The following is a 24695-nucleotide window of genomic DNA, read 5'->3' as shown; positions in this document are numbered from 1 at the left end:
CCCAGCTGAGAGTGTTAGTGGAGCTTTCCTGCCTTCCAGAAAGTTTGGAAAATTTATAGGTCAGGATTTCTGAAGCTCTGTGGATGGATTTTGGTTCACACCAAGATCATTTCTCTGAAACTGTGAATGGATTTTTCTCTCCGAGTGCAGGCCTTTTAGTTTAGATTCCAGTGAAGCACAAGTGATTCCAGCAACTCACTGGTGAAACCATCAAAACTCACTGTAATGTTAACCCAACATGTTCTCCTCCCATGGCATCAGTTACTGCTTTTCATCAAACACTGCAACACAAAAACCTCCACAACACACAACATTAACCCAGCAAACTGAAATCAGCTTTGGGTAAAGTGATAAACAAACCGATCAAAAGTTTAAAGCCACTTGAAAAATGGCCAAAAATCATATTTTGCATGGTTGGATCTAAACAAGGTTCCAAGTCGAGCTTCAACATGCAACAAGAAGAAACGAGAGTGACACAAAACATGTTTTTAACCTGCAGTTTATTAAAAACAACTGAAACAGGCTGTTTTACAGCTGATCAAAGGCTTAGGACCACGCCTCAAAAAAACCCTCGTAAATCCCCCAAGACAGAAATAAAATGGTAAATGGCCTGTACTTGTATAGCGCTTTACTAGTCCCTAAGGACCCCAAAGCGCTTTACACAACCAGTCATCCACACACACACATTCACACACTGGTGATGGCAGCTACATTGTAGCCACAGCCACACTGGGCGCACTGACAGAGGCGAGAAATCAAAGTTCCAAACATGAACTCAGTATTGAGCAGCTCCAGCGTTATTGTTGAGCGTATGTATGTTGCGGTGTGCTTGATGCAAGCGTTTCCACGAGTGGGAACATTTCTCCAAGTGGTGAAGACGGCCGCACGAAGGACATCTACTGTCTGGAACTGTTTGTCCATGTTTTTAAACTTCCCTTACCATCCATCCCCAAAGGTTCTCAGTGGGATTTAGATCAGGATGGTCCGAAAGAGACGAGGCCTTTGAAGACGTGTTTTCTTTTTGAAGCCCTTCAGTCTCAGATGACATCTGATGGTTATGGGGCTGCAGTCGGCACCAGTAACGGCCTTACTTTGGGTCGAGATCGTCCAGTGTCTTCATGGAAAGCCAGTTGGATCCTCCGGCTCAGTGCTGGTGAATTTTTTGTTCCATAAGAAATTCCAAATAACTGTCTTACTGCGTCCCACCTCAGCAGTGCTGCGAGAGACTCTGCAACCTGACCAGGTTCAAAAAGGGAACATTTCTTTGCCTTTGCCACCAGAACGTCATGACAGTGTGACTACCTGATAGGAAGTGACAATGAATCCACATTTATAGACAGATTTGGCCTTGGTCATGGTCCAAAGCCGTAAAACTGCCTGTTTCAGTGTTGTTTATAATAAACTGCATGCTCAAAAACATGCTTCGTCTCACTCCCATTTCTTCTTGTTGCATGATGAAGCTCCACCTGGAACCTTGTTAAGATCCAACCATGCAAAATAGGATTTTTTTGTGCCAGTTTTCAAGTGATCTTAAACGTTTGATCGGAACTGTACCGATGCTTTAAAAAGCAAAAAGTGTCATTAAAACATTAAAAATGTGTTTTTCAAGAGAACTTTAGAGGGCAGCAGATACTGAAACAAATATAACCTGACAGTTTTACAAACAGGGACCAAAAAGACTGGATTGATGATACTGTGGGATAAATGTGCTTCATAAATCCTGCTCACTACAGTCTGTTTGCACATGGAAACATCAGAATTCCCTTTTCAGCACATCACCGTCTTACTGGCTGCTAACAGCGAGGCTGCTGGTGCCGGCGGTTCGTGTTGTTCCTGTTTTACATCCGAGCAGAAGGAAGCTGACATCTGCTTTGCAAACAAAATTAATTACAAGCTGAAATTGAGACCGTCCCTCCCCAGTCTCTCATCAGTAATCGCGTCCCGCCCGTTTGTCTGATCTGTCCGATTCGGGAGGATTTAACCGAGCCGGGAGCGCAGACAGAGGACGGCGCTGTTTATCTGACATCTCATTTCTTTAGGCAGTCTAAATGTGTTTGGGGGGATAAAGATGAGGCTGATCACACACAGGAAAGTTTTCCGGAGTTTCCGACGTGCAGGTAGATGTTTTTTTCCTGGCTGGAGGTGCGATAAGAGCAACTCGCACTCAATTCATTTTCCCCCCACAGTGTTGGTGTTATCCCAATCTCCATCTCCATCTTTCTGTCCATGCCTCTCCTCTCTCTCTCCCAGGGCCATTTCTCAAAGCAAATTTTCCCCGCAGATGAAACGCACCACTCCCCTCTCCCTCCTCCAGATCAGGACTGATAGAGATTGAAATGTTATTGCCCTCTTTCCCCTCAAACTTGTGCCGCAGCACTCGCCGTCTTCAGACCTCCCCCGCGTGTTATCCCATCTATCCGTCCTCACTTTTCTCATCTCATTGACTTTTGATGTGTCTTCCCAGCAATTTGTTGCCAGTAAATCGCCCTCCCATGAAAGACGGGGGGAGAAAAAAAAGCTGGTATTCTTTCCGTCGTCTTCGATGGGCAGCAGCGACTGAACGTGTGTCGGAAGACATTATGCTCTCGCCCACAATCCTCGGAGGGAGTGTCTGCGAGTCGCAGTTTTTAATCAGACACTGGACAGCCGCTGGGATGACTACAGCAGACAGATAACCTCTTCAGCTTCTAATAGGGGCCCGATTTAGCTGCAGTGGTTATCAAAGTAGGGTGTGAGAACCGTCAGCGGCCCTGCCCGGGGTTCTCCGGGTCGTGGAGCAAAACGAGGAGCATTAAGGACTATTCAGTTACGACTAAATGGCTGTTAATTGGTTCAGCTTCTTACTGTCACATGCAGACTAGTGCTGCTGAACGATGTCGTTTGATGCAGTTTCATTTCAGTTTAAATTAATGCATTGCATCATTTTAAAGTTATCCCCACCGATGACCTCAACGCCACCACACGCCATTAATTAATGAACAAACAGAGAACCAGAGGTGCCGATCACTTTGTTTGACTCTAAGTGAACTCGGAGTCTGAGAGGTCCTCCGTGACCACCCTAACTCTTCTTCTAATCAGAGCTCATTTTGGTTTTCATTTACTCGTTCTTTCAAGCTGTGACAATCAGGCAACAAAGAAAATTCTTTCTAAGTGATGAACATCAAAACTACTTTTTTACTAAAAAAAGACCATTTTGCCTCGTTGCAAATAAAATGTTTTAGTATTAAGCTGATCAGCGACAATGACTTCCCCCAACACTGTATAGACTTTCTAAAACATATAAAAACATATGAAACTCAGAAGAAACATGTGCATGTTTGCACACAGTGCATTCAGCTCCCCCACTCAAAGAAACCGTGTGCATAAATGAGCCACGCCAGCGGCTTCGTCATTAATTTGTTTCAGACTCCGATTTGTTCACGTAAAGTCCAATTCTGTTTACATTATACATGCTTCCCTTAGGCAGCATCATTACATTTTCTCTGCTATGCAGATGACACCCAGCTCTATCTGTCCATGAAGCCAGATAACACACACCAATGAGTTAAACTGCAGGAATGTCTTAAAGACATAAAGACCTGGATGGCCGCTAACTTTCTGCTTCTTAATTCAGATCAAACTGAGGTTATTGTACTCGGCCCTGAAAATCTTAGAAATATGGTATCTAACCAGATTCTTACTCTGGATGGCATTACCTTGGCCTCCAGTAACGCTGTGAGGAACCTTGGAGTCATGTTTGACCAGGACATGTCCTTCAACGCACATATTAAACAAATATGTAAGACTGCGTTCTTCCATTTGTGCAACATCTCTAAAATTAGAAATATCCTGTCATCCAGAGAGCGTATTTCTCCTATACCGGCTTCTCTCCTGGCCTTTAGTCTTCTGTGGAACCAGCTTCCAGTTTGGACTCAGGAGACAGAAACTATCTCTACTTTTAAGATTCAAACTTTCCTTTTTGCTAAAGCATATAGTTAGGGCTGGACCAGGTGACCCTGAATCCTCCCTTAGTTATGCTGCAATAGGTGTAGGCTGCCGGGGGATTCCCATGATGCACTGGGTGTTTCTTCTTTAGTCACTATGTGTTTATACACCTCTCTGGATTCAATGGTTAGTTGTTATTAACCTCTGTCTCTCTCCCACAGCATGTCTTTATCCCGTCTTCCTTCTCTCACCCCAACCATTGGGGGCAGATGGCCCCGCCCCTCCCTGAGCCTGTTTCTGCCGGAGGTTTTTCATTGCCACCGTCACCAAAGTGCTTGGTCATAGGACTATTGATATGATGTCATGTGATTTTGGGGGTTTTGTCTGGTTTTTTTTGTATAATTGTTTCAATCAACAGTTTACCCAGAAAAATGTTTGTTACTATAATTGTTCAAACAGCATAAAGCAGCTGTTTTTAAACGAGATTCAGACTCAGGCCCACCAGCCTCAGCATGATATGGTTTCATTGTCCTTTCACACATGCTGCTGTGTTCAAGCATGAATCATAATCATATATACATTCCTGTTGATCATTTCCCTGTTTTCTGTGTGGTGTCTTTGTTGTTGTTTGCTCTTCTCTGCCTCTGCTCTCTCACAGAAACGCTAAAGAGGTTTGCAGTTATTTTGTGCAGGATAGAAATTACCCACCCATTTGTCCATAATGGGGACCACATTGTTACCGGCCCTTCTGAAATGAATCCATTAGAAATGTCGGAGAACGAAAATGTGCCTCAGACGGTACTAATTTCTAATCCCTGAGGTAATTTGGAGTCGTTAACAACAATTTGTGCCTTTGAAAACTCGAAGCTTCCTAATTTTTATGAATAATACATAGGAGAAGATAGATATTTCACTCCCTTTTTATTTTTTATTTTTTCAAAGCCACTAAGATGGAGTCTTTTTTCTTTTCTATTAAAGGCGTGGGCAGTGATGAATGACCGCCGAGATCTTGGACATCCCATAGAGAGACACCAAATTAGGGGAGCTGATAATGGAAGGGCTGAAAAGGAAAAAGCTGTAATGAAACAGAATGATGAAAAGCAGATGTAATGTTTGGATTTCAGATGTGACCCGGTATAAAGCCCATCCCCTCAGTTAGACAGCTTCTGTTACTCTTTATCTACGTTTGTCAAACAAACGCCTTTTGTCAGATTATATGCGATAAATAAACTCTTACTTCATCAAGATATCCTCAGAGCAAACAAAGCTAATGCTAAGCCTCGCTGCGGAGCACTCGATGATTCATCTCGGACACATTTGTGATAACAAGATGAAAAGAAACACAGGCAGAAATCAAAAGGCTTCAATTCTGCAGTCCGAGACCGACGAGCTGCCTAAATGTGTCCATTTTGAAAGCGATGACATTTTTGTGTTCGCAAAAGGTAGAAATGACCTGCAAAATGCAAAAAAAGCACCGAAAATTAGACTAAATGAATTAGATTAAGGGTAAGAGTGTTGAAGACTTCTGAAGGCAGCGAGAAAATGTCAGATCAGACTTATAATTCTCTAAAACAGGAGCTATTCTTTCTTCCAGCTCCATATTTTTATTCTGCACTCCACTGTGTGATCTGCAGCTCAAAAAATCTGTATTTATTTTATCTAATACTGGACCTCAGTGCAGCGCATGGTTTATGTAGAGCTTATAGAAACGTGCTGTTACCAGTGTCAGCAACGATGTGGAACAGCTAGCAGTGTTAGCCCAGCATCAGCTGCAGAGCAGGTGGAAGTAAAAGACACTCACATCATTTCACTGCACTGTGTTTGTGCTTATTTTGTCTTTGGTAAATGTTTCATGCATCTTCCTTTTCTGTTCAAGCAGACGATCATCTGCGTTCTACCCGTGCAAAGCGCCGTCTTCGAGCTACGTGCTATTTTTCACCTTTTGCAACAAATCTTTAGCACGAAGCTTAAAAACAGAATCTCTCCCACAGAGTCTCCTGATACCACCAACCCTCACAAAGACAGGATGAGCTCATTGCTTCTATTTGTGGGCAGCTGAAGCTGCACGGGTCGATTTCAGAGGCAGGAAGAAGAAAGTGAGATTGTGCGCTCTGAGAAATATTACCTGACTTTTAATGGTTGTGTTTTTGAGGTCGTGCTCTATTCTTTACATGACTTCTGATTTCTCACGCAGTCAAACTCAGTGCTGACATCATTGCTTTAGTGTAGTTATTGTCCTTCCTGCCTTCTATGAGCCAATCAGATTCTGTTCTGCATCCCTTTAATCGCAGCGCTCTTCTGCCATTTTGGCTCTCCGACTCTTTCGGGCAATGATATCTGCATTTTTTGTGCTTCGCTCGCCTTTTAAACCATGTCTCATTCTGCTAGCGAATGTCCATCAGTGAGTTTGAGGTTGCCTTTGGCATTTACTGACATTTTTTGCACAGTTTATCGAGAGCGAAGGCGAGACCTGGACGCTTATCCAGTACAGAGGGTGCTCTGTTGGTATCACAAAGCTTTCTCCAGCAAATTTACCCTCTACACTTCATTGTCAACAAGCCTCTGCTCCACCTGCGGCCAGGTTGGGCTCCGAGCTTCTCTAAGCCCTCGACTACCCTTTACAACTTTGGGTTCGACAAGCCCAGCTGCTCCTTCTCTGCTTGCCATAATTCCCATTGAGCTGTTCTTGCTCAATGGCCCCTCAGTCAATACTGTCAGGCTGATTAAGTTAGCTCGCTGCACAGCATGTCTGTGAAAAGCCGGCATCACTGACGTATTCAAAATCGTCCCCCATTCATCCATCCCTGAATCCTGATTCTGGGTTAAATGAATGTTCAGGTGTAAAACCAGTCCGCCTGTGTTCGATCCAGTCTCTGTTGGACTCTGTTAAACTCCCCTTTCAGCTGAGAAAACACTCGGTGCTGCTACCAGTCTGGAGGTTTTAGGCATAACTCACATCTGTGAAATCCCTCAGTCGTCTCTGTCGCTTCAGTTACCGTGCCTGCTCGGTCTCCTTAGTGTCACCATGCCCATCATTGTCCCATGTAGGAACTTGGTTTTCCAATCAGTGATCAGCTGTGTTCCCCTCTTTACTCTCGCTGGCTGTAAAAACTGCTCGGCTGGATTTTTGGAAAGGTTTGGGTTACATGATGCTCCGTTACAACAGTAACATTTGGAAATCCATTTGCATTTAAATATGACACCAAGAGATCCGAGCATCCATATGTGACAGTTTGGAAGTGTTATGGCAATACTGAGTCATCTCAGTGTTATAAATCTGGTGTGTTGTGGCGCCATTGTGTGTCCTGACACACTGAGCATTTGTGAAACTCATGTTTGATGCCCTGAGAATAAAAACTGCTTGTGCTGTTATTATTTTGCATGTCTGGTGTCATTTGGTGAACTTGATCAGAAAAATTAGGAAAAAATGGACGAAAAGTTCAGCAGATGAAAAATGTTAAATTGGGGAAAGTTTGACGTTAGCAGTTGTTGAGTGGATGAGACTTGATGGACCAGAGGTCACGGTGGGACCTTCAGCTCTTTCTCTGATGGCCTCCATTATTTATTTAAATCAGCTACGTAACGTATTCTGTGATGAAGTCATCAGTGTCAGCTAAGACGACTTCACGTGGCAGAAAACGGGATTTTCCGAATGTCCGTAATCCAGTGAAGGTTGAATATGAAGCGCGGCTCTGCGGAGTCCCTGCAGCAGCGCTAATTATCCACCACCCACCAACCGTCCTTTAGATGAACAAAAAAGGTAGAAATCAAAAGCTGGCAAATACACACACGTGTGCACTAATTACCATTCGTGTCACTGTGTTTTCTTTGAAAAGGCCCCGGAGAGCGTAACTTTGTGTTAGATTAGAAACATCAAAGCGGTTTCATAACAGTAAAATGCATCAGAGAGTCTCCTGTGAAGAGTGTGAAATAGAAATCCTGCTCAGCGTGTGTGTGTGTGTGTGTGTGTGTGTGTGGACCTGACCTTACTGTGTTTGTCTGTCCTTGGAGAAAATCTGTTTACTTCAGCAAAATCTCCTCATCCAGCTTTTGCCTGCACACTTCATGTGTGCACGCTGTGTGGGTATCACTGCACACTGTCTCTCATTAGAGGAACATCATAGTTGCTTTGTCTTGAAGTGCTTTACTTTCAGAGTGAAGTTTATTGATGATAATTTGAGTTCAGTGACAGTGCGTCAGTGCCTCGAGCCTAAAACCAGCGTGGTGGTGTTAAAGTGGTGCAATGAGCACAGCTCCACATAAAATTATATGAAACAGGACACGTTTTTTAGTCAGTGTCAGACTGACAGGATCAACACGTGCCTAACTTTTACCATGATGACCAGAGATGGGCAGTAACGCGTTGTAATCTGATTACTTTTTTCAAGTAACGAGTAAAGTAGGGGATTACTATCGCAAAAACGGTAATTAGATTACCGTTACTTTCCCGTAGGAACGCTGCGTTACTGCGTTACTAAAACCGTGATTTCTTTGCGAGAATGTCTCATGACAGTGACGTAAGCGAGTGCGACGTTGGTGACAACAGCTGTGTGCAGATCAACAATGGATCATATATCGAGTGCGGAGAGAGTATGAGCGTGCAGCGTTTAAAGCGTGGAAGTACTGACCTTACTTTGAGTTTGATTCCATAAAAAGTGACAAAAACATTAGCGTCCGTTGTGCGTGGGAAGAAAACTTCTTTTTACAGCGAAAAAACCCCTAAACTTCCGAGCAAGCACCGAGTAGCTACGACGTGATGGGAAACTCACAGAGAAACTCGCGGATTCTTCCACTGACCGCTGCAGCACACCTGCACCAGGGTAAACCTCCGCCTGCCCCACTCCTGCTTTACAGGTGAAAATAGAGCAACAGGACCGCTGAGTCTTTGATGTTATTTATTTTCTGCTGTGTTTTACTTGCATCTATTTGAAAGACTGAGTGTAAACACACAAAATATTTTATTTTATGTGCTGGAATGTGCAGAAAATAGGTTTAAATGTTAAACAAATTTCTTCCAGTCAGAGAATGTTGCAGATAATTAAATTTTTGCTTGATGCATAAAGTTAAAAGATTAAAACTAATAAAACAAGTTTTAAAAAGAGACTTTTCCATCTGATTACATTTTGTATGATGGATTATGCAGAAAAAGTAGAATTGAGCTGAAAGATCTATCACTTTATCACCTGTTCAGGTTGTAAATCGTGTTTTTAAAAAGTAACTAAGTAATTAATTACTTTTGAAAATAAGTAATCAGTAAAGTAACGGGATTACTTTTTTGGGGAAGTAATCGGTAATTAGTTACTGATTACTTTTTTCAAGTAACTTGACCAACACTGACGATGACAAACACATGCACAGACAGTGAACACAGCACAGCTGCACTAGCTGGAGATCACTTCATCTTTGTCCATGTTTGCTGAATCGTTGTGTGCAGAAAGTTCAGAGCACAAAGAGTCTTTTCTGTGGTGCGTGTAACAGTAACAAACATGACCGCAGACACTTTTTCTGGATATCAGAGAGCTCGCTCAGTTCTTAATGGGCTTAAATGAAGAGGCGGGGCTCCTTTGATTATCCTGGCCGTACGTGCTCGGCAAAGTGCCGCTGGGTCGACCGAGAAAGATGATTTACTGCAGATAAACAAACAAGGAGCCCACACTTAATTACAGAAATAAGAAGACGTTACAGTAGCCGCCCACACGGTGTGACTGACGGGGGATCTCTGGGACATATATAACTGCAGTGACAGCCGAGGGAAGATGGGCCCAGTGCTGTAAATCTCACCCTATAAAAGTCCATTTAAATCTTTAATCAGAAAAGGGATGTGGAGGAGGTGAAGGTGAAGGTGTGGAAGTAAAAAAAAAAAGGGGGGGGGGGTGAGAAATGGTAGCAAACGCTGGCATTTCACTGTGCTGTCCACGGGGGAGTGAGCTACAGAAATACAGCCAGTGCAGCCTTTCGGATGACAGGAGGGGGGAGAGGCCTGACATTTGAGGAAAAGGAAAGAAGCCGAGAGGACGGGAATAATGCATGAGCGCCGGCGCTGCGAGTGAGGGAGAGATTTATCCGCCACGTTGACCTCCACGGGGAGGAGAGCACGACGTTAAGACAGAAGGCGGATGTGAAGTGAACACTGTGTGGAGTGTTTCTGAGGATTCCTGAATTGACAGGGATTTGATTTAAGCCTCACTTCATCAGATAGTCTGTTTTAAATTGAAACCTCCTCTCCAGAGACTGAAAAGTCACCGAGTCGAGTCCAAACACCGGCTCGCCAGCAGAATCCAACCACTGCAGAACAAGGACGCAGCTTTCAGGAGCCTTTTTCTCATTATTTAGCGTTCGGCCCATCAGTGGCAGTGTGCAGCTTGTGGCCTCGCCTCCATGTGCATGTTACTGAGACGCCGGGGTAAACATGATTGAAGACCGAGAGTATCCCTCCTCGTGGTGGTGACACCCCCTGGACGATGCAGAGAAACTGCTTAGGGATGGCTCAAGTCGCACAACGACAGAGAAAATGTTGACCTGGCCTCTAATTTCCCCAGATGTCTATTATCCATCCGAGACCCAGCTTCACCTCCCAAAGATCCCCATTGCTCACATTTATCGTTATTTAAAGGCCATCACGAGCAGAGTAGGTGGAAATAAAATAATATGTGGTAAAGCTGCACCTGGTGAAGATTCATACATTCATTATGTAATCACCGAATTACTGCTGAGGTCGGTTCACTACGCTGACAGCCGGGGATATACAGAAAAGAAAACATGTTGGAAACATGTTCACATTCAGAGTTTTGAAGAATTAGATGAAGGTCGAGTTTCACAACCTAATCATTTCATGGCAGGAGGCATGAAAGGCTGCAGACCCTGCAGCTGAATGAAAAGCAGCCAGTTCATCGCTTCATGCTCGGTCAGAATCAAGCAGTTTTAATGCAAGTCCCTCTTTTTTACTGCTGTGTATGTGGGCAAAAGAGTGAGTGGATGAACCTTAAAAGACCTCTTTGGTGCTGCCGGAGCTTTTTACAGCAGTTTTAATGCAATTATTGGACAAATAATACATCTGCTGTGCGCTTAATGGTGCGAAAGGACCGTCCAGGAAGTCTGACCTCCAGTTTTGCTCAGTGAAATTCTCAGTTTATTTGATTCATGGGTGTAGCTTCGCATCTAAAGTCGAGCTTATACTCTGCTGTGGCCACCAGGGCACGTGCATCACGGGTGGCTGTAGCTCAGGAGGTAGAGCAGGTCACCTACTGATCGGAAGGTCGGTGGTTCGATCCCTGGCTCCTCCAGTCTGCATGTCAAGTATCCTTGGGCAAGATACTAACCCCAACTTGCTCTCCGATGCGTCCATCGGAGTATGAATGTGTGTGAATGTCGTTAGAAAGCACTAAGTGTAGATAAAGTGCTTGTGAGAATTGTGAATGAGGCATGTTGTATAGAGCGCTTTGAGTACTCCGTGAGAGTAGAAAAGCGCTATATAAGAATCAGTCCGTTTACCATTTACCATCACATCCACCGGGTTAGGGTGTGCTTGGGTACGTTTCCACAGAACGTATAATCCCTGCTTAAACCATTTGGCATCAGCTGATTAGCCTAATTTGGCTCGTAAAACCGTAACGTTGTTACACTTTGAGGCCTGGATGTCACAAACCAGTGGGTGGCGCCACCTTCCTGAAAAGCCGAGGTTTGGGCTTGTTGGTGTTTGTCAGATATATGGAGGGATGATGGGGGGAATGTGTCTTTAGCCAAGTGTTAGCAGATGTACAAATGGTAGAAAAGCACACAAAGTGTGAGCTATGCTGTGAGTTTAACACCTGAAAAGGTTTATGCTCGGCAGCATTGCTCTATTTGTGTGTCTCGACATTTAATGTAACCTTTACCAACTCGTTTGTTTTATTGTCATTGCAGAAAGATAAATAACATCAGGTCCGTTATTAATGCTTGAGTCCATCCTTACAGTATATAATCCCTGTACTCTGCACACAGTGCAGCTAGGTTTGTGGATATTAGTTTGAATCATCAGTTTGTTTTCAAGAAATCCAGGGGACATAAATATGAATTAATTGAATAAAAAGAAGCGTCAGATATGGTTGTGCTCTGTGCTGAAGCTGTTCTGAAACACCAACCGTCCCTCGGCACATTCTCGGAGCACGCCTCATATTTTTGTTGTGTCCTCGTGCTCTCATTACCGGCTCCCCTCACAGCGCAGAGCAACGTGGCTGCCGTAAGTCAGCAGAACGAGCTGCAGTTAGAAAGACAGGCCGTTCGCCTGGGACTGTCTGGCATTTTGGAGAATCTATTTCTGCTATTAATAATCTAATAATTGTCAGGAATTATAGGTGGTGTGTTCACGGTGATGTGCAGCTGGGCCTCTTTGGTGCAGAACAAACTGCCTTCGTTATTTCTTCAAAGGTTAGTTTTGTTCAAGTGCAGTAAAAAGTGTTGATAGCCAGAAAAAAGACCATTTTCTTTTTTATTGATAATTAAAAGCAGATAAAAGAAACATTTTTCAGCATTTGTTCTGCTGGGACGTAAAGTCGTCCTCAGCCAGTAACCCCAGCAGATCAGCTGACCTGGGTGCCAGCTGGCTGATGGCTCACTGATTAGCCTTCTACGTAGCCTTTTGACAAACCTTAAGTATAGCTCATGCTACTTAAGCCATTGGAGCTGTTTAAGCATCCATACAGTTACTGCAGCCTCTGCAAACCACTTGGCAACCCCCCTTCAGCCAAGACTGTGTCACTGTTACAGCTGCTGTCGTTCATGCTTGGTTTCCGTCACTGTTGCCTCTTACTCAAACACTGATTAGCATAAAGTGTTTTGTCTCTTTTGATCTTCCAGCAGCAGTTAACACAGAGATCTCGAGCTCAGAATAAAAAGTAGGATCCTTCTCCTTCGGGCTGTGTGGCTCAGGCTTGTTCTCCGTCTTGCAGGTCATCTATCACATTAGCATTTGGCAGCAGCTTTGTGTCAGTCCTGGACAACGGTGTGCTGCAGTGCCCTGTTTACAGAGACCAGTGCTGCCGGGGAGCGAGCCGGTCCCAGAACTACAGCAGGGCTGTAATGAGATGCTTGGGTTGTGTTGCTGTGCCTGCTCTCCCACATCAGTCTGTCACTAAATGAGCTGCTGCGTTAAATCCTCACATAGACGTCGCGCTCCTGTCTGAAAGTTTGAAACTGGCTTTTGTAACTATGTAACTAATATTTGTTTCTTCCCGTGTTGTTAGCTTCCGTTGGCTCAGTTAGCTGGCCTGTTGAGGGAGACAGCAGCTCATAAAGCCATCTGCCATCTCAAGTCCTAGACCCTTCAGTTTTCCCAGCATGCCACTCCTCCCTTGATGATGTGGCATCACGCGCTCTAACCGTTGCCGTAGCGCCTTCTCTTCTATCCAGTCATGTCTTCCCTCTCACACCCGACTTCCCTTTGATTTACAGCACGTGATGCACTTTCTCCAAACCCAAATCCCAGCAGAGACCACAGCTGTGTGTGTTTAGCTTCCGGGGGAAATCATCCTCACTCTGCTTTTTCTTTAAACTTCTGGTGCATGTCTTCATATCAGTTTTGATTTGCGAGGCATTAAATATAATTGTGTGTTGGCTATGTGTTTACTCAAGCGAAGCGGGACAAGGAAAAAAGTTAAATGAAGGATTGTAAAATGCGTGCAGGCTACACGACACCGCCTTTAAAAGAAAATCACACGTTCCATTGTAGCATTAACATTTAATGCCATTTAAGAGCCTGCAAAGCCTGAAGTGTTGCATTTGTAGGACATTAAAGGAACCACCAAACGTGAATCGTGGACTTATTTCAACCACAGCCGCCGAATCTGTTCACGAGTTTGTGCTGCAAACACACTTAATAATGCGACAGGGACGGCGATGTCCCATTCTGCCCTGCAGGCAGCAGACGTCCCACCAGCTCTGCTGTGTCTTACTGTCACTGACGACCCAGAGGGAACAAAAAGCACTTCATCGCTGCTGGGAGGGGGGGCTCATCTTCTTCTTCTTCTTTTCTGGTCGATTTCAGCGCCCGCTGCGATGGTCCAACAGTTCAAATAAGAAAAGACTTGAAGCAGAGCTGGTGCTGTGTGTGGAACTGTGGAGATTATTTCTGTGTGTCTGTGAGTTAATGAAGACCACCCCACTGTGTCACACACATAAAGAAAAACGAGGGTCTGAGATCATCTAAAGGACAGCGCTGCTCAGAATAGCTCCATGATTATTAAACAAGTGCTCCCTCCTTCCTTCCTTCTCCGCCTCCTTCCTCTCATCTCCATTCAGCCTCGTTCTCTCCGCTTCCCCATCAGCCTCGCCTCGCTCGCTGCCTCGCTCGCCGCCTCGCTCGTTCTGTTCGTCTCATCCTGAACTCGTGTAGACATCGTGTTTGTTTGCAGGGCGTGAGCACGGAGTGGGGATCGTACAGGCTGTGAAGCCCTTTGAGACTAACGTGATGTTGTGTGACACAGATTATTAGACTTGACAGACGCCTTCCTCATGTCTGTCTTCATTCTCTGTTTAAACTATAAACACCAGCTGTGTCTGACACCTGGTACCACTTATCAGTTTTGGGTGTGCAAAGCTAAATCCAACCATCAAAAGCTGGATTTTTCCAAGGCCTGAGAAGAAACCAGAACTGCAGTTCCACTAATGTCCACTTGAGGCTGGAGCCAAACAAGGAGAACACTGCGAGACAGGATTAAAGCAGAAAGTTCGGCATGGCTGTAAGTGTAACACAACATCTAAGAAGTCAGTGTTTTGGTCAGAATGAATGCAAACACTTGCAACAGGAAGTCAGCGATGACTATTTTATGTTCTGGTCACCTGGTAAGAGGCAACCTGTCTCCAACCATCAGGGTCAGGCAGTCAGACTGATCGCCAGCGTGTTGCAGTCAGTCGGGCCTGATTTAGACTTCGGTGACTCTTTGTACAGCCCACCATGTAACCTGCGTCAGTGTAAGTAAGTTGTAGGGCTGCACGATTTTGCATAAAATGAGAATCACGATTTTTTTGCTTAGAATTGAGATCACGATTCTCTCACGATTTTCTTTTCCAGTATAAATATTTATTGCGCTCATTAACTGCACATCAACTTCGTAACAGTTGAGACTGAACATAAAAACAATAAATAAACATAAAAACAACAAATGTCTCACATTTTGTTGTTGCCGCAAAATGTTGTACTGCTTGAAATTCCGTCTCCACCGTTGCTCGACACTGCGTGTGTAGAGCAGGTAGTGCAACAATAGAAAAATAGTTGCGGGACGGCACTGTGTAGCGTTTGTCTAGGCTGTTGATCGTTTTCCTAAATCCCTGGTTTTGCACAGTGTTGATGGAGCCATATCTTTGGTCAGGTGATAAGTAATAGCCTCCGTAATTTCTTTGTGCCTGCGGGAGTTCGACGGGTACGGGGAAGCGCTGTAAGGTTCCCGTTATTGATGTTTGGGTGGTTGACCGGGACGGATTTTCTCCTGTCACTTTCTCGTCATCCCTGACGTGCTCTCCGTTGTTCTTTCCCTGCTAATTTTAGCAGCCAGCTTCTGTATCACGTGGTATAAGGCTCCGCCCTTGTCATTTGTTGAGCAAAAAGAGTGAGCGCTTGTTTTCATGCAGATTACGTCCCGGATCAAAATGCGGTACAGTCGTCGTCGTCTTTTTTTTTTTTTTTTTTTAAATCGTTGTCATTTGGAAATGAGATCGCACATAAGTATGAATCGAGATCGCGATTTTCTAACGATTAATCGTGCAGCCCTAGTAAGTTGTGTTAATTACTGTGTGATCGCGTCTCGCAAATCACCCAGAAATAAATTAAATTCATTCCAATAGTTTCATTCCCTGGACTTTGATTACAGTGGTGAGTCCTCATTGATATTAGGATTATTACTTCTGATGATTTTTATTGATAAATTAAAAAATTATTGCAATAAAAGCAGCCAGAAATGCATATGAGGACTCAGCGGTACCAAACAGACCAATCACCACAGTTTTGGGCCGCATTGACCTGCCGTTACGTTTCTGTAAGTGTGAGCAAAGTTACGCCGCAGGTCACGTCGCTGGGTTTGGGAAAAGGTTTGTGGTTAAGACGTAGCATAAAGTCCCGGTCAGTTTACGTATGGATCACGTCTCTTTGCAGTGGAGGGCTCAGCGGGCTGTATTCTGAGTCATTATCTAGTTAAACTGCTGTCCTGCAGCTTTTACGTCACTATTTGCAGATTTTTGAACTTCTGGTTCAGATCTGTGAGGTTCTGGCTGGATGCTGGATGTGATACCTGTATTCCAGACAGATGACTGCCAGGTTGACTCATTCGGTTGCAGACTGATAGCAGACTGACTTTGTCTCATTGCTGTTTCATTGCAGCACAAATACAAAAACATTTTTAACTTCCAGTCTTTCAGTAATGCTTTAACAAACTGTGTCCAAAGTGAATGCTGAATACAGAGAACAACACCTACATATCTGATTTTTAATGACATTTTTCCTGCTTTCCAAAGACGATGCAGCAGCCGTGCAGCTTTCAGCTGCTTGTTACATGTGACTGCAGCACCATCATTAGCAAAGCGGTCGGTTGCAGGCGCTCGTGTCGTGTTGGCAGCGTGTCACCGTGCGACCCCGGCTGGATGTTTACAGCTCCACACACGACAAACCACGCCGCGTGTTTAGCTCAACAACGCTAATTAAAACGTCCTGTCAGAGGTTAGCGAGCATGCTAACGTTAACCACCGTCTAACATTAGACACTGCACGGCTCATCGCTCCGGTTTCTAAGCACTGACCTGTTTTTTCCTTCTATAGATTTCTTTCCCCATTTATTATGATCATGCATGAAGCTGCTCGTGAACTGATTTGTGTAATTGTGCAACACAATGAGCGTGCACTCATCACGGAGCTGAAGCTCTGTTTCCTTCACAAGAAGCAAAACTGCTCAGCGTGTGCAAAGTGATGTGGAAGAGAATCAAACCTTCAGCCTCCACCATCCCACCTGATCGATAAATCTGTGTGTGTGTGTGTGTCTTACTTCAATAACAAACAGAAACTCACACACCGACTCCCTGCACAGGAAAGACAACACAAGGCTGCTTTTGTCTGTTTGTGTGTTTCCATGGTGACTGAAACAACTGAAAAAGGCACGGACGAACGCAGAGAGCTAAATGGACGGAGAGGCTCTAATGGCAAACATTTATTTTAAGCAAAGAGCTAAAAATCAAAGTGAAAAACGCCGCCTGCTCTGACTGAGGGAGGTTATCGATCCTCGGTCTGCTCTGAAAATCTGTCCCCAGGAGTCAGAGCGAGTCCTTCACAGAGATGTTTGTGTCAGAGAATCAGATTCAACATGGAATGAAAAATCAGATTTTAAGGTTAAACTCTAGAGACGCACACAATACTGCAGTCACACCTAACGGGAGGAAGTACAGCTTCAGTGACCTCATCTCAACGCGTTTAACATACTTGCTTCTGTAATAAGCTGTTTGTGATAGTGTTACCTTAAAACAGTTTTACCTGGTTCGTAGATTCCTCAGGCCTCCAGAAAGAACACCGGGGACTCAGTAGTCAGTTCACAACACTTTTATTAATCCACACTTATTGATTACACTTATTGATTACACCTTCTAGAAGGGAGATGTACAGGACCCCGGAACTCCTCTGCAGATCTCAACCCCTTTGTCTGTTTCACTCAGTTTTGTAGAAGTGACCCCATCATAAATCCCCCCATGGTGTGCTGCAAACTCTGTGTCTGTGTGTGTATGCACGAGCCTGTGAATGCCTGTGTGTGAGCGTACCCGTATGTCTATGTGAGTGCACGTGAGTGAGTGTGTGGATGTGTGTGCGTAACAGTTAAAGCACTATGTGCGTGTGTCTCTATGTACGTGCCTTCCTGAGGGTCATAAAAGTCCATCTCCCTTCCAAACCAAAGTTTATTCAGTTACAAACTTTGAGACCCCCACCCAGGCATGCCCTGAGGAATTTCCACTCAACATTAACTCCTTTTTGTCTTAGTCTCACAGTTCAAGTGGGGGAGGGTCTCCTAGAAATCTACTTCTAAGTTCATGACACAGTCAGGCCTTTATTACATTAAGGGCAGCGTCAGTGTCTCTACAATAATTCTAGATTCTATCTTAACACATTTCTAAACTCTAAATCAGGCTACACATACCTTCAATAGTCACAGATGAACTGTGATAAAGTCAAATATCTTTTGCTGACAGTAACGACGTACAGTCTGGTCTGAACCTCAGAGATGAAGGTGGGCGCTCAGCTTGAAGTTGCCTGAGTCTTTACTTCAAACGTGAAGCTTAAAGGAGAATAAGATGAACTTAAAAAGTGTAATTTTAGTTTTGCAAATTTTAAGGCAGAAAATGTCAGGATGCATCTATTTTCTCAAGTAGAAAGTGCTTACAGTACATGAGTGAGAGATGGTCATCTCACTTTCTGTGAGTCTCCACATCCTGACAGTGAAACATGTGACATTACAGTCGTACGTGTGCAAACATCGAGGACAGTCAGCTCTGGAGGTTTCCTCGGGGCTGTGAGCAGACCTTAATCTGAAGCTCTTATTAAAGACTTCATTTCAAACTTGTGTTTGATAAGTAAGGAAGTGCAAACAGCAGGACTTTTGCAGTATTTGTACAGATATGAATACTTGGAATGAATGCTCTCACTGACTAACTGATTGGTAATTATGCCAATAAAATACAACATAGACTCTTGTCTTATTAATGAATTCATGTATTTATTTTGATTTGACCAAAAGAAAAATCAGTAACTGTCTGACCTGTTTGGTTTTTAAGTTTTTAAAAGGATGGAGCCGCCTCCTCCTCAGACTGTACTCAGTGATCAATAATGAGAACCTCTCTCTCTTTGCTGTGGCTCTGAGTTGTGTTCAGGTGCTTCCTGCATGGACAGGTGAGTTTGCACCTGTGAGTGAGGAGTGTCTTTATCGGCTGATTTTTCATGAAATCGTGAAATAATAAAATCTGAATTCTGACTTTGTCGCCTGTTTGTGACCCGTCAGTGAATCTGTCAGTTTTTATATTTTTTAAATGTACTTAAAAGAAGGTGTTGCTGTAATTAGATTACTTTATGCAGGCATAGAGAATTACATTGAAGCTATTATGGGATGCTCGTATTAACGCACTTCATTTTCATTGTTAAGCTTCAAAGGGAAGAATCTGTAAGAGGACTTCATTTAAGTGAGCCGTGATGTGTGAGTGTGCTCGATGAACTCGTGATGCTCTCTGAGAGGCTCTGCTGGAGCTGGCGGGAGGTTTTTAGGGGGGCTGTGGACCTAATTAGGTCAGGTTGGTTTTGTGTGTGGCTGAAAATGTGCAGAATGAAGCCACACCGGAGTGGTTTTCTGGCAGGCTCTTATTTTGATTTATTTAATACATTTTTTGGCCTCATTGTCTCCGTCTAATTCGCAGCGGCGCTCTGAAACCTGATGAGGCCGAGGAGTAAATGGTAAAATTGCAGCCTGTGAGCCGGGCAGCGTTTGGGCTCGGCATGATGTTTCCACCGCGCTTTGTTCCCCGGGAGGGCTGCTCGCACGCGGACACACAAACCGATTGCATCTCAGTGTGCTGCGGCTGATGTCTCCACTGTACATTGTTTGTTTACAGTCTGTCTCCTGTTGCCCCGCAGCTCGCCACGTGGGACTCGGTTCACGGCCTGAACGGCAGCCTGAAGGAGAGCCGGATAGAGAACGGCATGCAGGGAGTCACGGTCAAAGTGGTCACGTTACTGGTAAGTGGACGCTATCGTGGACACAATCAGTCGATCTATCTTCCTGTAAGAAAGGAGAGCATAAGCTGATCAGAAAACATGAGGTCAAAGGTCAAGACTTTTCATTTCCTCATAGTCTTCTTATTGTAAGCAGAGGAGTGGTCCTTTGATCATTAGAAAGAAGCAGGTTTAAGGGTCCCGGTGACAGCAGAGTAATCGGGGTAATCAGAGTAATCGGGGTAATCAGGGTAATCGGGGTAATCGGGGAAATCGGGGTAATCAGAGTAATCGGGGTAATCGGGGTAATCAGAGTAATCGGGGTAATCAGGGTAATCGGGGTAATCAGAGTAATCGGGGTAATCGGGGTATTTCAGACGTCCCTTCCTTCAGCAGTGTTTGGTGTCCTCGGTCAGATGAGATATAAGTGATTTGTTGGAATCCGAGGTTTGGTGCTCAGATGCTTTGTGCATGATAAAGATCTGCAGTAGCTGAATATCTCTTGTTAGCATTCACTGATGCTCCCTGCAGCTCCAGGAGCGTGCGATCCAGAGGAGGGCGGGCGCTGCATGGCGAGTAAATCAACAGCATAAACAGTGAAGCATCGCAGCTCCGTGTTTACATCCGTGCTGCTTGCGTTACGATGGATAGGTCCACTCCAGAGTTGTTGTACTTGTTGTTATTACAGCATTTTCAGTTCAGTCCTTTAAGCGTCGGTTCAACTGCATCTCAAAAATAACAGCACAAAATAAACCCCAGAGAATCCACAGAAAGCTCTCAGTCAATAGAAAAACTGCTTTGTATGTTTTTAGGTTTCGTGTTTGATCAGCTTCGAGTCTCCGCGCTCGCTCGTGTTTCTCGGTCTAAGCAGCTCCTCCGGTCGCTGTGATTAGAAACACCAGCAGCAGCTTCCTCCAGCACTTCCTCTTGTGCCGGCACAGCGGCGTGGAGACGCAGGTCTAACCGAGCGAGACTAATACCTTTACCCTGCCATTCATCCACTGCAGCTGCAACACTTCAGGTCTCAGGCTGCCGGAAACCTGCACTCAACACTTTAACCACCACACTCGGCACCCGTGCTTCTCTACGGAGAAACACAACATGTACCTCTGTGAACCTTCTTTATCCTGAGCACACTGTTGTTTTAGGCTCTGCTCAGAGTCAAAGCGAGCCTCTCAGGGTGGCCTGTGGGAACAGCCCCCGCAGTCCCTGATTATTAAATATGATGAAGGGACGACGCCTTTCTGGGAATAACTGTAGATTGTGTCACCTTCCCTGTATTAGCATCATAGCTAAACGTGCAGTTATACTACCTGTGAACACGTCCTCTCCTGCAGACACCTGGTGCAGCCTAAAAAACATCAAAATGAATCCAGATGATTCTGTTTAATATCTGAGCTCGAACGGCTGAAAAGCTTTGAACAGAAAGAGAAACGTTGTCTTGTTGCAGCACATTAAAGGCGGCGTCACATCGCCCTGTTGTGAATATTCAGTCTGGGCTTCCAAAGCAGATTTTCTCTTTAGTGCAGCTGAAACCGAGTATAACTTCAGCTTTGGGGTATTTTTGCATTTTTTAGGTCCATTTCTAAGATGCATGAAATGAAACTTTCAGCTAGTCAAACTCAGCTGGAGAGTTTTCACCGTTTGTGCGCTCTCCTCCTAAAGGCTGACAAAAGTTGATCTCGCTCTCTTTGTTTCTCGGTGTTTTTGCTCAGAGCTGCAGTTTGTTGAACGCGCAGCATCACTCGGCCCTTTTCTTCGCTGCTCTTTCTCACTGCAGGAGGATCCTTTTGTCATGGTGGCGGAGAACATCCTCGGGCAGCCGAAGAGATATAAAGGCTTCTCCATCGACGTCCTGGACGCCCTCGCCAAGATCCTGGGCTTCAAATACGAGATCTACCAGGTGGGGCTGACCAGCAGTCTGTCATTTGGTTTGAGCACTAACTCAGCTTCACCTCAGCTCCAATCTCACCATTTAAAATACCGTTTAATTTCATTTATTCAGCACCAAATCACAACAACAGTCGCCTCAAGGAGCTTTATATTGTAAGGTCGACCCTACAATAATACACACAGAGAAAAAAAAACAACAATCATATGACCCCCTATGAGCAGCACTTTGGCGACAGTGGGAAGGAAAAACTCCCTTTTAACAGGAAGAAACCTCCAGCAGAACCAGGCTCAGGGAGGGGCGGGGCCATCTGCTGTGATTGGTTGGGGTGAGAGAAGGAAGACAGGATAAAGACATGCTGTGGAAGAGAGACAGAGATTAATAACAAGTATGATTCAGTGCAGAGAGGTCTATTAATACATAGTGAGTGAAGAAGAAACACCCAGTGCATCATGGGAATCCCCGGCAGCCTACGTCTATTGCAGCATAACTAAGGGAGGATTCAGGGTCACCTGGTCCAGCCCTAACTATATGCTTTAGCAAAAAGGAAAGTTTGAAGCCTAATCTTAAAAGTAGAGATAGTGTCTGTCTCCTGAATCCAAACTGGAAGCTGGTTCCACAGAAGAGGGGCCTGAAAACTGAAGGCTCTGCTTCCCATTCTACTTTTAAATACTCTAGGAACAACAAGTAGGCCTGCAGAGCGAGAGCGAAGTGCTCTGATAGGGTGATATGCTTTGTTATGCTCATGACCTTCTGTGACCTTTGGCTGAACAAAGAAGGAGTTTAGAAATAGTTTGATTATAATCTCCAACTTTCCTGTTATCTCAAAGATTCTTGACAGAGCAGCTGTCAAACAGCTGACAGATCATCTGCAGAGGAGAGGCTTCTGTTTTCGGGCGATATAAACGAGCTTCTGAGACGTTGGAATAAACTCGCTGATTTTCTTCTTCTCCTTCCTCTCAGGTAGCGGACAGTAAATATGGAAGTCGGCTTCCCAACGGCTCGTGGAACGGCATGATTGGTGATCTAATCAACAAGGTAGGGCCTGCACCACCTTTCTGTTCTCTTACACTCGGTCACTTTGGAGCGTGAACAAAAACCCTTCCTCTCCCTCGCCCTGCAGAGAGCGGACCTGGCGGTGTCCGCCATCACCATCACGCCAGAACGGGAGAACGTGGTCGATTTCAGCAAGCGCTACCTGGACTACAGCGTCGGCATCCTGCTCCGAAAGCCCGAAGAGAAGATCAACATCTTCTCTCTGTTCGCGCCCTTCGACCTCGCCGTCTGGGCCTGCATCGCCGCCGCAATCCCCGTGGTGGGAGTGCTCATATTCCTCCTCAACAGACTGCAGGCGCTGCGCTCCTCGTCCCAGAATGCACCTCCCGGTCAGCCGGCTAACGGAGCGGGGTCGGGCACCCTGCACAGCGCCATCTGGATCGTTTACGGAGCGTTCGTGCAGCAAGGTGAGCGAAAAGGTGACATGGAGAGAAACGCTGTCAGGGACGATTCGGAGCAGGCAGGCGTTCCCGTGTTCGATTTTTCCATAAAAAGCCTCTTTCAGGAATTTGAGCAGTCATCAGGAAATCATCGACTGCTTGACTGTGACTTTGTCCTCAGTGTTTTAAATGTCATGACTTTCCAAAAAGTTCTCTGTGAACACTTTCCAAGAATTCTGTAACAGAAAAAAACTTCCTCTCGCTCCAAAATCTTCTGTTGTTTCTAAACGTCACCTCTGCCCCTGAAATGTCCTCAGTGTGGACGTAAAACAGTGCAGTCACACACACACACACACACACTTTCCCTGCAGATGCATCCAGCTGCATCTATTATGGGCTGGCAGGTTTCCTGGGAAACCTTTTAGGCCTAACAGTGTGTGATTAGACGCCGTGATGAAGCACCGCTCTCACCTGCCGGTTGGATCAGGTGGCAGGCGGGCTCCTGGTTGCCGAGAGCAACTGAGAGGTCGCAGGTCTGACGCCCACTCCAGCACAAATCTAAAAATGGGCACTCGACACTCGAAAATGCCGACGTCTGAATAACGACCTCTGTGTGTGTGTGTGTGTGTGTGTGTGTGCGCAGGTGGGGACGGTGTGGTGGGATCAGTCGCTCTGAGGATCGTCATGGGCAGCTGGTGGCTCTTCACGCTCATAGTTTGTTCATCGTACACCGCCAACCTGGCGGCGTACCTCACCGTGTCACGCATGGATCACGCTATACGGTGAGGTTCACACACACACACACACACACACACACTCGCCCTGACATGAACAGCTTGCTGAGCGTGTTTGTCTGCAGCTCCCGACTTTGTAAACATACATCTTTCATTCGCGCGCTCCGAGCAGACACGCACAGCATCCTGCCACAGCGATGGGTTTCTTCCATCAGCCAATCACACGCTCTGCCACAATCTGCACTTCCTGCCGGGGTCGGTGACGCTGACCTGCTCCTAAAGCACCGCGAGCTCAGACATCAGGGACGGAAGAAATGACCTGAGCTAATGTTAATGAAACAATCCTGGTGGACGGCACGCTGGCTCACAGGTTCGAGCTCTTCCTCGGAGCGCCGATTTCTCCCGTCGCTTTACATGACTGTAAAAAAGATTTTCATCAACACTTTGGATCTTGATGTTTTTCATCTCCACCAGTGACGTTATGTGAATTTTTTCGTTGTCTGGTTGTTAGCAGGATTGTTCCAAGCGTTCTGAGCAGATTACAGCCAGATGTTAGCAGAGGTGGAGCCAATCCAGATCCAGGGAAACAAACTCCAACTCAACCACAAGTTTCTGGGTCTCAAGCAAAAATGAAACTATAACTAAAACCCAAACTGTAGAAAGCGACACATGAGAGCAAAAAGTTCTGTGTGTCCGGTTCTCCGAGTCTCGGACTCTGTGAAGCAGCAGCACTTTGTCGGGATCAGCGCTCAGACGATACATAGGGAGCGAGGACTCTGCAGCTGGAGGAAGTTCGTTCAGTCTTTATGATCTCAGAGGTCAGGCTGAGCTCTGTCCAGTAAGAGTGCATTTATAGGGTTCAGGGTTTTAGAGACTTGCAGCTGCAGCTGTTCCTGCAACGGTACGTCCTGATTCAACAAAACCCACAGAGTGAATCCGAGTATCAGACACTGTCCACACCACTGCTTTACTGCACAGGACAGAAACCTCCCATCCAAAGCTAAC

At 45.3% G+C, this 24695-nt stretch overlaps 1 protein-coding gene across 4 annotated transcripts in view; it reads left to right on the top strand.

Moving 5' to 3' along the window:
- Positions 1-24695, top strand: part of grid1b (glutamate receptor, ionotropic, delta 1b) — a 584637-nt gene that overhangs the window by 519946 nt on the left and 39996 nt on the right. For all 4 annotated transcript variants that reach the window (XM_084936979.1, XM_084936978.1, XM_084936981.1 and 1 more), the window contains 5 exons: positions 19552-19653; positions 21410-21532; positions 22484-22558; positions 22644-22983; positions 23600-23738. In XM_084936979.1, coding sequence (XP_084793105.1) covers positions 19552-19653; positions 21410-21532; positions 22484-22558; positions 22644-22983; positions 23600-23738 — 779 coding nt within the window. The remainder of the gene's footprint in view (positions 1-19551; positions 19654-21409; positions 21533-22483; positions 22559-22643; positions 22984-23599; positions 23739-24695) is intronic.

This window comes from Perissodus microlepis, chromosome 8 (genome assembly GCF_051167445.1).
Source record: "Perissodus microlepis isolate ML-2025 ecotype Zambia chromosome 8, ASM5116744v1, whole genome shotgun sequence".
In the NCBI taxonomy this organism is placed as follows: domain Eukaryota; kingdom Metazoa; phylum Chordata; class Actinopteri; order Cichliformes; family Cichlidae; genus Perissodus; species Perissodus microlepis.
Note: the sequence above shows the minus strand (reverse complement) of the source record. Positions and strands in the feature narration are given on the sequence as shown.